Raw genomic sequence first — 12746 nt, 5'->3', positions numbered from 1 at the left:
TGATTTGCTTACTTCCTTAGCAGTCCTGGTGCATCTGTCACAGTGTACAGCTTTAGGTAGAGTCCATACTAGCCTTCAAACTAAGCTGAAGTTTGGATTTCAAAATTTGGGAGGAAGTTCGGGAGAGAATTATACCTGGGAGGGGATGTTTTAAAATGATAGTATCCATGAACTCTGCTTTAATATCTTACCTCATCCAGCCTCAGGTCTTCTGTGCAGGCTGTCTGCTAGAAAAAGAGATGGACCATTTCAGGTTATCTTCTCCTTCACAGATTTGTTCTCTTTAGTACATGTTTCATGTTTTGTCAACCCTAGTTTCAACTATCCAATGTAGCTGAGTCAAGTTTTTGTTTGGGCTGGATTTTTCTCTGCTTGTATTTGCATAGTACCCCAAAGGTGTTTTCATTTCATTCGTTTTATTACATAGTTCCTAATTTTAACTATATCATGTTATAAATTCCACCTCAGTCTGCTACTTATTGCACACAAGTACTACTAAGTCTTTTTTCATCAACAAGATTTTTAAGATTTTTGAGCTGGTAGGTGTTCGTTTGCTTGCAGAAAGGCAAAAGCCTTTTCTTGTTGCTAATAAAAGAGGAGGAGGGGAATGCCAGAGACCTTCTCTTACAGAATGACAACACTCACAGAAAAATACAGAGGAAGGGAAATAGATGTTTACCTATTTTTTCTAAGATGTACCATATACTTGGCCACCACTGAAGACATTATTTAGAAGCAAAATCTTCTTAAAAGTTTACCTACCCCATTCTGAAGCTCCAAGGATGTGTCTCAGTTCTTTAGTTTGAAAAGTCTTTATAGATGTAAGGTATTATTTTTAATTTTGTTTAGGAAAGGCCAAAAATTAGAATTCCATATTAGGGAAGGAGAGAGATTCTTTCATGACTGAGTTAAACAGAAGCCTTCAGAAGAATAGAAGGGGTTGGTTCATTCCCATCTTCATGAAACTTGAATTACAGGGTTTAGTAAGTGAAATGGATCATAAGCTAAACCCTGCAGAGTCCGGAAAGCTCTAATTAACGCCCACAGCAAGTAACTTTTCTGAAATTGGTCTTTAATCAAACTTTGCTCTGAAAACAAAACAAGGTATCGTGGCAGCTTGATAAAAGAGATGCATTGCCAAGGCTGACAGGCCCACAATCAAACCAGCACTAAAAATAAATGTTTTGTCTACTAATTTTCTTTCAGATGCTAAAAAAAACACATTAGCTACAGTCTAAAAAAACTTCCATAGTTACTCAGCCAAGTGACTCAGCTCTAGAAAAGTGAGGTTTCTGTAAATGTTAATGCCCTCCCTGATTATGAGTGAGCCCTCTTTCCTTTCCACACCCTCCTGCTGAAGCACAGGAACAGCAGAGAAGTTGATGAGGCTGGGAGGGGAGGAGGCAACTTATGGATTCCTGCAGAGCCCCTCGTTTGAGGCCAGCTGTCCCTCTCTTGCTAACTAGTTTGGATTAAGCAAATCATTCATCTTTCCTGTATCTTCCATGAACAGTAAGTTTCATGGCTGCTACCTTGCACACTTGCAACTTCTTACTGATTCTGAGAGCAGGAGTTATCAGTAAGGCACACAGGGAAACAGCTCATTTTCCTCTTCCTCTTCCTCTGCTCAGCTGTAGAAATAGCTGCTCCAACTCCTCTGGGTACCCATCCAAGCCTACAGCAACTTTCATTATGTTTTCACTGTAGCCTATGTGAAAACATTGCTAGAACTTAGCAATTAGAACTTAGGTTTTGGGATAGATTCCAAATGCACAAGAACTTTAGGGTTAGGGATAGATTCCAAATGGACAAGTCCACTACACAAACAGGACTAACAGTAAAATATAATAAAACTGTAGTCTTCCTTTTATATAAGATTCAGTACAAGAAAGTGACCTGTTGGGCTGGGTCCAGAGGAGGGCCACAAAAATGATCTGAATGGTGGAACATCTCACCTGTGAGGACAGGCTGAGAGAGTTGTAGTTCAGCCTGGAGAAGAGAAGGCTCTGGGGAGACCTTATAGTGGCTTTCCAGTACTTACAGGGGGCTTATAAAAAAGATAGGGGCAGACTTTTTTAGTAGGTCCTGTAGCGATAGGACAAGGGATAATGGTTTTAAACTAAAGGAGGGTAGATTCACACTAGCTATAAGGAAGAAATTTTTTATGATGAGAGTGGTGAAACACCCAAACAGGTTGCCCAGAGAGGTGGTAGATGGTTTCTAGATCCCTAGAAACCTTCAGGGTCAGGTTGGACAGGGCTCTGAGCAACCTGATCTAGCTGAAGATGTCCCTGCTCATTGCAGGGTGGGTGAACTGGATGACCATTAAAGGTCCCTTTCAACCCAAACTATTCTATGATTCTTTGATTTTATTGGTGAATGGTCTGCAGCAGTGAAGTGCTGATTTGTTGTGCCTACCACTCACAGTATTTTATGACCAAAATGGCAGAGTCCTATCAGTCTGGATCCTAATAGACATACCCTTCACAGAAGAGGTTACAGTCAGAGGATGGTTAACATTGGCTTTAGTGCTTCCAGTCCAGGCTGTATTTTCATCTGTTATTACTTGAAAAAGACATTTTCATTGTTACAACTAAAACTAGTTTGGTGCAAGAAACAAGAAGCCCCTGAGTATAGATGACTCCACATATGTAAGACAAACTTAAATGAAACGTGATGACTCCTTGAAGATACATTTTTGTGAAAGAGTTGTTTGCAAGTACAAGAGATGCAGATCTGAGTGGCTGCTTTGGTGACTGACCAGGCATGTGTTTGTAGAGATCCAAGTTCCAAATGCAACTGCAACTCCTTCTGTAATTTTTTTTTTCCTTAATTTTTGAGGTATGTGTATTTTACAAATAGGCCTGAAAGTAAATTTTGGGGTTGTCTATATTATGTCAGTTACTTTTAAATTTTTTTTTAAACAGATGTTCTTATATATTTACTATTTAACAGGAAAGCTCATTCATCAGTTGTTGACTGAAACAAGGGAGAGAAATCTAGGCAAAACTTAAGAAGTCTTCAGAACACAGGTTAGATTTGGAAAGTTATGTAGCAAAGAACACAAACAGTTTTCATAGTTTCAAGGTCTGTCTTACATAATCACAGATTTAAAGCTGTTTCACAGCCTTATCCAAGTTCATATTGGTCATTTGTCTCATATATCATGGCAACAGACTTCCCCTGCAATTCAGAGCAGCTGGTTAACTCATATTCAGATATATAACCCAGGCCAGAGTGATTGAAGTGCATCATCAGTATTGCATGAAGGAGCTTTTATCATCTCTAAAGCTGTGACCAATCTGGACTGCCAAAAAGTGCTACAGAACTCCCCTTGTTACCAGTCCTTAACAAAACTCAGTTACACCCCAATCACCATTAGCAGTATGCAAATCATCACTATCTTGATATTATAAGTAAGTAGGCAAAGACAGACTGTAACTCACTCCAAACCAGAATGACCAAGGGAAATCAGTGTAATAACCAGGATAAATAATCAGCAGTGCTTTACTTCCAAAGCAAGTTGCATTCTATCCTCCTAAGTTTAGTTATTGTTGATTTCCCTCTTTTTATGCATATGAATGGGGGGGGGGGGGTGTGGGTGTGTGTGTGGAAATCAAGACTGACTTTAGGTTTTATAAGTTTGGAAGAAATTTATAAAAGCATTGAGTAGCATATCTTTGGCCAGTTTTCCCTGGAACTGGTAGGCTTTTAGTACTTGTGAAGATCTAGCTGACATGTTTTCAAAATGGAAACACAATTACTTACAAGACGTTGCCTCCATTTTTACTGTGGTCAGAGCAATTTTGGAAGCGCAGTCCCTTAACAGGGAAATATAATATAACCAATGTGAAGTAATGTCATCAAGAATAGTAAAAAAAAAAATACAGTATAGTATGAAAAGTCAAGTATTGGACTATGCAAATTGTCTACCTTATTGTCATTTAAAATCTTAACAGCTGCAACAAAAATCAGCACAAAATTACATTTTGCAAAGTGACTCACTTTGATGTTCCAACAGTATATTTTTGTTCGCTGGACTTGTTTTTATTTTGGACAGAAAGGTCTTTATTACAATGAAGCAAGCAAATTGTACAGGTTTTGTTTTAAAATCATATATTCCACTAAATCATTTTATATTAAGTAAAAGTGTGGAGAAAACCCTGTACTGTAAAAACAGATAGTTTTTTAAAAGCAGATTTTCCTTCCTTGCTATGGTTGTAAATCACAGTCAGCTTGATGTTTAAGCAACAAGGGAGGGTCTCCAGTTCCCGTGTTTCACCTTTTCATTGCACTGCCTGATCATTTAAGGCAGAGGCTTCTTCCAGACAGCTTTAATTAAAGTATGCTGTGAAACTGCATATAGATCAATGGAAATGATCCATAACAAGAGGCTAATCATGTATTTGACATGTTCAGTCCAGCTCAATCACCTTCTACCATTTCTGTGGCTTTACATTCATGTGGCAAAGCCCTGAATGTGTATATGTATTTTTTAATCCATCTCATTAGCGACCATATGCTTTGGCTTCAAGGGAGACAAGAACTGTCTGCAATCTGCCAGGGATTTAGGGACATCAATAATTTGTGAATAGTCATGTTGGTACTGGTCGAAGGGTTAAGTGTTCTGCACACCAGGGGCACATCTTTTGGGACTGGAACTCTTAGTCAACTGTTAGGAACCTGATCCCCTGTGACGCATCTTTTCAAAGTACATGCTGTATGTCAGATCTCTGCAGCTGAAGCAATGGAGCTTTATTAGCTCAGGGATTTAAAAACCTGCTCTAAGCAATGTAACAATATCTTTTGGTTAAAAAGTGAAGGAAAGATAGTAGTTGTAATATGAAAGTGATTTTTTATGTACTGGGCTAAATGTGATCTTCCTTTGTGTTACCATTTTCCTTTGCAATAGGAGCTATTAGATTACCCCTCCCCTGCAAACATCCAGTGACGCAAGAGTATGGCAGCAATAATGGGGACCTGATTTTGGAAGCATAAGTGGATTCTGTGGCCTCACCTGATACTGCCTAAATCCTGCTGAAGCCAATGACAGCACAGATTTAAACATCATCTTCCTAATCATTTGGAATGACCCTTTAGGGACTCCCAGGACATTGTTTTATCTATTTCATACGAAAAGCACATTTAAAAACAATAGCTAACAGTGTTAGATTGTGCTATGTTATATGGAATGGCTGCTAAGTCAGCGTGAGATATCATCGAACTATTAATCTCAGCATCCTGTCCTTACAGAGGAATGGCAGAAATAGACTATAATGCCAGAATTTTTGGTGAGAGAAGACTTTGAGTTATTTTTGTTCATTTTTAAGTTTTAGATATGTCCATATCCTTCAACTCTACCCAGGTCAATACAAAAATGCACGGTGGTGCAGAAAGAAACACCATATGGAACCTGTGCCCTGAAGCTCTGCTGATCAGTTGGGAGTAGCACAGATCCATCTTACAGGATGAAGCTCGCGTGCTTTCAGCAAATTTTATGTAGTAATAATAATTAATGTGGACTGTCACAGGAAATTATTTTTCTTTAATAAACATTCTGTATCAGGGCAGGTTAAATAACTTTAAGACCAATATCAATCATATATAGCTGCTGTTAAAGCTCCAGTAAACACACAAACACACTCACTGTAACCCTCTGTCCTTTACTTGGTTTCACTTTTAAGATCAACATTTATAAGTATGGCATGCAACTAAGCAAACGTTTCCATAAGGGATACAAAGGAAATAAATTTTCGAAATCTTTGTATTCAAACAGTTACATACTTCAGAAAACACTCATACCCATGACTGAGGCTCTTATTTTACTAAAAGCATAATTTGCTTGAGGGAAAAAAATAGAGTTTGTGTCTTTATTAGTGTCACTTCATTAAAAAATATACAGTTAGCATTGGAGGATTTAGAGTAACTTACTATAGTAGGTAAAACATATATCTGTCAATTTTTGAATTGTGTCAACTATGATTACGTAGGCTGCCACAAATTTATTAATTGTACATTGTCTTCTGTGGGACCTTAGAGTACAATTTTACTGTTTTAGAAGACCCAGTCTCCACTTTTCGGGGGAAATTTGCATGAGTAGACTTTTATCCACAGTTTTTAAATGTATAAAAATGCACATCTAAGGTAGAATGTTTTCATATCAAACTACTTGATTTATAAGTATAATAAAACATTTAAGAGGCGTATGTCCCAGATTTTTATCCACATTTCAATTATATGTGTAGGCTTTGCTGCAGCAGTTTGCACTTGCGATAGAAAAGGTGGTGGTGGTCTTTTGGAAAGGTGCTCTATCTGGCTGGCACCCAAGTCCGCTAAGGCACATTCAATTGTAAATATTTATGGCTGTTTTGTCCACCTCAAAAAAAAGAAACAAATGGAGTTATATTTCCAGATAGCCTCACTTTCAAATTCTCCCTTTGAAAGTAATACCTGATTTTGTTTTGGTAGCTTTATAGCACTGTTTCACAGCTTTTAAGCCTGTGAAAAAAAGTTAGACTAAAATTATATTTTCACAATTTTAATTGAGGGAAAAAAGGAAATGTAATTTTAATAGGGTGGAACTAGTGGGTTTTGAGGTTGCTTGCCCTTACCCACTTCCACTTGATGCCTTCTGAGCCAGTTTAGCTATAAAGTTTCCCAAAGTCAAAATTTAGAATTAAAATGTTAACTGATGCTTAATTATCAGGTCATTGCTGAATATCAGCAATATATAGACTATGATCCTTTTTACACACAACTTGAAGAAGTCCTTTGACCTTTGAGGAGACTGTTGGTCTTTGGCTCACCCTTGTGTGTTTTCACCTCTGATGTCAATGATGTTAATACAAAAGGAAGTCAGCAGAATTTCAGAAGACTGGTACTGTCTTTGCAATATTTCGTAGGTATCATTGCCATTATTACATTAATTTGTGCTACTGCTGCCAGGTAACAAGGGAGAAGAGTTTTGGCTTCAGCCAATACAATTGAAAAATTCCTGTTTTATCCTGGATGAGGTAACACTTTGACTGAACTGCCTATTCACAGTTTCACGGGCAGTGATGCCAAGAAGAAAAGCTCTGACAGTCTTCAGGTTCTGCCTTCTTTACACCGTCTCTAGCCAAGATTGTTTAGTGTTAGAAAGAACTGCCATAATCACAGAAGCTGCAGACAGAAATAACTTATTGAAACCAGAACCCGTGCAGGTCATACCTCACCATTAGTCTTTTGTAGGGTCATTTGGAGGCGTTTTGGTAGTCTGCTTTAAGGGTTCTGTGCGGCTGGATTTGTAGCATGTCCCCTGAGGCAGCAACATGACCAGAAATGTCTTGATGCTGAGTTTAAATTTTCTATTCTTTTGTTGTCCATATTCTCTTAATTAGATCTTCTCCATTATTAATGCTGTTCCCATAATGGTCTTAAATTTACAAACTTCTGCCACACATACCAATCCCTTTAGAGCTCTTTATAGCCAGATTCTGTATTTTTAGCAGCTTGAATCTCTCTATAATTCTAGATATGCAGTCATATATGTTGCCATCCCTGGACTTCCTCCGTTATATCTTCAGCGCAGCATACTTCCATTGATTTCAAATGGAAATCATGTTCATAATGTTTTAAAAAATGGCCCACTTTATCTTCTAGCAGACTGATGCACCACAGTGGGACCTGAGAGCAGAATTTCGTTTACAGACAACTACGTGCTGATCATCCAAATATCAAAAATGACAAAGAACTGAATTTCAACTGGCCTTTAGTTATTTTTACTACCTGCACTTGGTTTCAGCTTGCTATATCTGTAATCAACAGACCACTCACTCACTCAAGGTTGAGAAACATGCTTTTAACTGTTTTGCTGAATTTTATGGCCTTAGGCAACATGTAAAGTTAATCTCAAATTAGTCGACAAGGAGGTGGGAGATGATGATTCTTCCTTCTACATAAAGTGAAAATTTAGAGTTGCATTTCCCTTGCTTTTGTTAATTGCTACTCCACAATCATTTCCAAAAATGTCTTTAGAAGTCATTTTCCAGAGGTAGGACACAATAAAAAATGAGACAAAGAGGATTCATTAATTGTTTTGTTTCTATTTTAGGACTGCAAGAATACCTTGAAAAATATTTGGGCAAGAAGACCCCAGCTCTGATTTTAGTACCTGTGGTGGACTTACCTGGCAAGGAAGTTATGCATGTAATGTGCTGGCTAAGCTAGCCGTTCAAAAGAGGTGAGTTGATATCAAAACACACTTTCCATCCAGGAGAGAACAAAGAAAAGAAGTGATCATAACTGTGTTGGATACTTTCATTAAGCAATATTGTTTGATTCAAGCAAAGTCATATTTAGCTTTTTAATGATGCCTCATGATATGTGACAGAATCAGCTTTGTATGAACAATAAAGGTTTCTTTTCAAAATATTGTGCTTTTTTCTCACTTATTTTTAGATATGTTCTGGTAACAGCAGGTGGCTCTTGGGAGATGTCAGTTACTCTGATCACATCGGTTCTTTTGTTTGATATATTTAGGCCTGGTTACAAAAAGCTGATTATAACTTCACATCTTTTGGATGGTGGTAAAACCAGAACATTAGCTCCAATACTGTTTTAAAGGCTTGATTCCTTTCAATTTTATGTTGAATTCACTGACTTCAGGCCAACTCATGAAGACCTTAATTTGGTGAGATTTTAACCCTTTTCTTGAACCAGTGAAGAATTATTCAGGGAGATTTTCAAGCTGCACATTTTACCAAAGCAAATAATGGAGATGATGGACAGACTGTAGGATTTGCCATCCTGCTTTCTGAGGCAATAGTGGGTATCATCATGCTTTACATCTGGTAGACAGCTCTTATTAAAGAGCTACCTGTATTCCCCAGGGCTTCAGTCTTCTCTAGAAAATCAACAGGAGTTTTACTACTGCTTTCATTAAAACAGGCTCAGGCACACAGGTGAAGATCTTATCGATTTCATTGCAACTGATATTTTACTCATAACATGATATAAGATCAGTATAGGAGAGAAAGCCTTTTGGACTCTGCTTGAGGCAGTAAGGCACTGTAGAGAAATCTTATTTTCAGACAAAGGCTATAAAATTAAACCTTCAATAAAGAGTATCAAACCCTTGCCCTGCCTATGTTCTATATCGATATGTTCCCACTGTTTCTCTTCCAGTGTGTGAGCACCGGAGCTACGTGACCAGCACTCCAGCATATATCTGAGATACTTCCATAAAAGTCAACTGCATGGCAGTGTGTTTACATTGGGGTGACTAAGACGTGGACTTAGCACTCCAGTTTCATTTCTTTACCCACTACATGATTTGACCTGGGCAGCAGCTGAAACAAAACCAGTGACCATAAGAGGATCTTCCTCTGTTAGATACAGTTTGTATGTCCAGCATACTATACTATACTGATGATTACTTGAAAATAGAGACTGTTAAATGTTGTTTTCCTTACTATTACATCAAGTAATGTAGCAGAGCTGACATCTTCATTAGTAAGAATTACTTTTCTCACAGTTAGTCAAGTATTTTTGGAAGGGAAAAGGCAAAGAGCTTTTTATGTGTCAGTGTATAAACACATGGATGCATTAAATTAAATTTCTTGAGAAAAAAGGGAAGAATCCATTAACAATACATTAGTTCATTAGCATTCAGTATCATTTTTAGGCTAGACTTAAACATATTCGATTCTTGTTCTTTCCTATGATCAGAAAATAACTTTTTAATACCTGGATGTGTCTGTTTTGTTTGAATTCTACTCTTTTAGAAGGCCAAATTATTTTCTTACTTCTCCCTCGAAATACCAGCATTTTCATTCTCTCAGTGTAAAGTGTCCACAGACCAGAAACACAAGCTGGACTGAAGCAGAGATGAGGATGAAGCTTAATGTTTCATCAATACATATGGAAGCCAAATAGATGGTGTGTTTGACTGTGTCTCTTGTAGCAGTCATTTTTTTCATACTTTAAAAAAGATACCTAAACATGTTGATCTTGGCATTTGTACTGTAGTGTGTTTTTAAGGTGGTAGGTTATTTGCTCCGAAAGAAACCAGCTTTTCCTGGAAGTTTTCCTGCAAGATTCATGGCTCAAACTATCCTCCTTTTCCCCAGCAGAGGTGTATTGAAAAATGGTAAGAGAATACATTGGTCTGAAAAACAGTGTGATCATTTTTTTTTTTCTCACCAGAAAGCAAACCTTTTTATGTTTTTTAGACAACTAGAACTTCAATGGGTTTACTTTGTGAATAGCTAAAAAATAATAGCTTGCTGACTTTTTCTCCTTGAGAGGCTTCATACAGCTTCTAAGTGGTGTGAATAACTAAAACTGTAAGCTGGGTCTGCGGTGTTTTAAGTACGAACAATGCAATTTGTTTAACATTTGATAGGCAAGGTAGGTGAGTAAAGTGCTGCTCCATATAGAGACCTAAGACTTTTGTGATAGAATTAACATTTTATCTGGCTTATGCTGCCATACTTGCATCATAATTACTGGATCCTACTGTGAATAAGTTATTTCACAGAGCTCTTGTTCACTTTGTAACAAAAGTGCTAGCTGAAGATGGGAGGTGGGGAGATGGGTGTGCACACATGCACACACACACAATGTGTTTTAGTGAAAAGAGGAAACGACATCTAATACTCAAAATTTATAGATGCAGGGTTTGTTGGGGTTTTTTTCATGACTAGCTTTGCTGAGTGTTTACCCCAGCAGGTTTTAATCTTGAGACTATAAATTGACATACTGTGCTAAGGCACTGGTTTTGAGGACTTCATATATATACACAAATGCTTTCTGTTTCTCTGATTTTTACTAAGACTGCAGGAAAATGTTTTGTATGTATATTATGACACAAAGAGTTGGCTGATCTAGGTTCAAGCACTCAGAAGACATATGTAATAGGTTGGAAAATATCTTTTAAAATGTAACCTGAGGTTTAAATTTTTCCTTTCTCTGCTGTAACAAGTGTTAGAATATGGCTTATACATCTTTTTTATTTTTTTTTCCAAAATAATTCTAAGTATTTTTATAGTTCTCTGTGTCAGTGAAATTTTGTTTCCTGCCTCCTTTAAAAAATCTGTATATCAATTTCTTTAATTGCTTGAAGCATGTTAAAGTGAACTGACCAAATGGGACTGCAAGACCAAAACTGATTTAATAACTTTGCGTTTTACTCATTTCAAAACCCAGTGATGGCTACAGTACCAGTGAGCCTTTACAATGCACATGGCTAAGCTGCTATAAAGGCACCGGAGCTGATCTTCCTAAATAGATTTTAAAATGACATTGAGATATTTTAAGCAGACATTATTTAATTTTTTTCCCTGTGAGTTTTATAGTTAGGTGATTCAGGAGCTGATTTGTTATACCATATAGCATGGGTGCATCTTTCCTCTTATCCTTCAGAAGTCTGATGGGCATTGGAAGCAGGATGTCTCCTGAGTATTAGAGAGGTGATCTGAAGCAGCTCTTCTTCAAGGACATCCTGTTCAATCCATTATCTCCTGTCAATGTGCAGTAGTCTAGTCTATCAAAATACAGTGATTGAATAAAACTTTTATTTCAAATAAATGAATGCATTGATTTAATAAAAGATTTGTACTGCATGGTATAATAGTTCTCTAAATGAACACTGAAATCCTAAAATACAGAAACTTTTCATGTGTCCAAGTTAAATCTTTGTTACTTCTTTCAGGATGGGTTTGCTGAAGCAAACCTGGTTTATTTTGTATGTTAAAGTAAAACTATCCTGAGTTCTCAGAGTACTAACTGGCACTTATAATAAGTAACCTGTTTTTACTATTATAAATGTCTGGCATTGGGAATACATATTAAGAATACTTGACAATTTACTAATTTATGATCTCTTTAGTTGTATTTTAATATTTTTGGCAAGTCAGCCTGTGTTGATGTATTAGCCAAACATTCAAAATACAGACTTGAGATCTTGAAAGCTTCTTTTTTTCAACTTTCATCTGAACACTGAATATTTTTGACATATTTTAAATTTTAATTTTAAAAAACAGACTGGGTACCTGTGAACTGAACCCGTATGTTACATGCAAGTGCCCTTTTACTGATGACTCACTGCTCACAATTTCTTGGCTTTGACTCCTGTTGGATTAATTCATGGCTAGGATTTGCCTGTGGTTTCCTGCTTTTCTCATTTTTTAGAGCACTGTCTGTTTTTTCCCCACATTCCCAGAGTCGGGTTGTTCTAAGGATCTTCTCACAGGATATGTCACTGGCAGCAGTCTCCTTGTCATTGCCTTGACTCTCCATTTCATTTGCAATGTTTGAAAACCTTTTCTTGGATATGTCTGCTCATCCTCCATTTCCTATTATAGTGTTATTTTTTGATTGTATCATTTAATCCTAAATAATTTTCAAATACTGTTTGCATAGTTTAACCCAGTTGCCAAGACTTACTTGTCCACGGTGAGAACAGGATGTTCTCAGAACAAGTCAGATTTCACTTTTGCTTTTCCCAGCTTTCAGAAATTCCAGCTCTTCTCTAAATTATGCAGATCTCCAGTTCAGAAGGAAATATTGTTTCATCACAAAAAGATAAACTGAACTAAATGCCCTGATAAACAGACAGCTGCCCTGATTTAGTAACCTGTTAGGGGACAGCAGGGTCAGGAGGCATACGTTAGGATCATGCCACCCCTTTCCTGAGTAAGTTCCAGCATGTCCATTAGTTTTCTACCAGATTTGTATGTTTTCTCACCCTTGTAAAGGTGTTGGCA

General features: G+C 37.2%; 1 protein-coding gene across 4 annotated transcripts in view; it reads left to right on the top strand.

Moving 5' to 3' along the window:
* Positions 1-11898, top strand: part of DPH6 (diphthamine biosynthesis 6) — a 211449-nt gene extending 199551 nt beyond the window's left edge. For 3 of the 4 annotated variants that reach the window (XM_026849933.1, XM_026849932.1, XM_026849930.1), the window contains exon 14: positions 8093-8406. In XM_026849933.1, coding sequence (XP_026705734.1) covers positions 8093-8208 — 116 coding nt within the window. In that variant the 3' untranslated portion in view covers positions 8209-8406. Of the gene's footprint in view, positions 1-8092; positions 8407-9165 lie in introns of those variants that run through there. The other variant, XM_026849931.1, reaches the window with a different exon arrangement.
* Positions 11899-12746: the final 848 nt, after the last annotated feature.

Source organism: Athene cunicularia, assembly GCF_003259725.1.
Source record: "Athene cunicularia isolate RWA chromosome 5 unlocalized genomic scaffold, athCun1 chr5_part1, whole genome shotgun sequence".
Classification (NCBI taxonomy): domain Eukaryota; kingdom Metazoa; phylum Chordata; class Aves; order Strigiformes; family Strigidae; genus Athene; species Athene cunicularia.
Note: the sequence above shows the minus strand (reverse complement) of the source record. Positions and strands in the feature narration are given on the sequence as shown.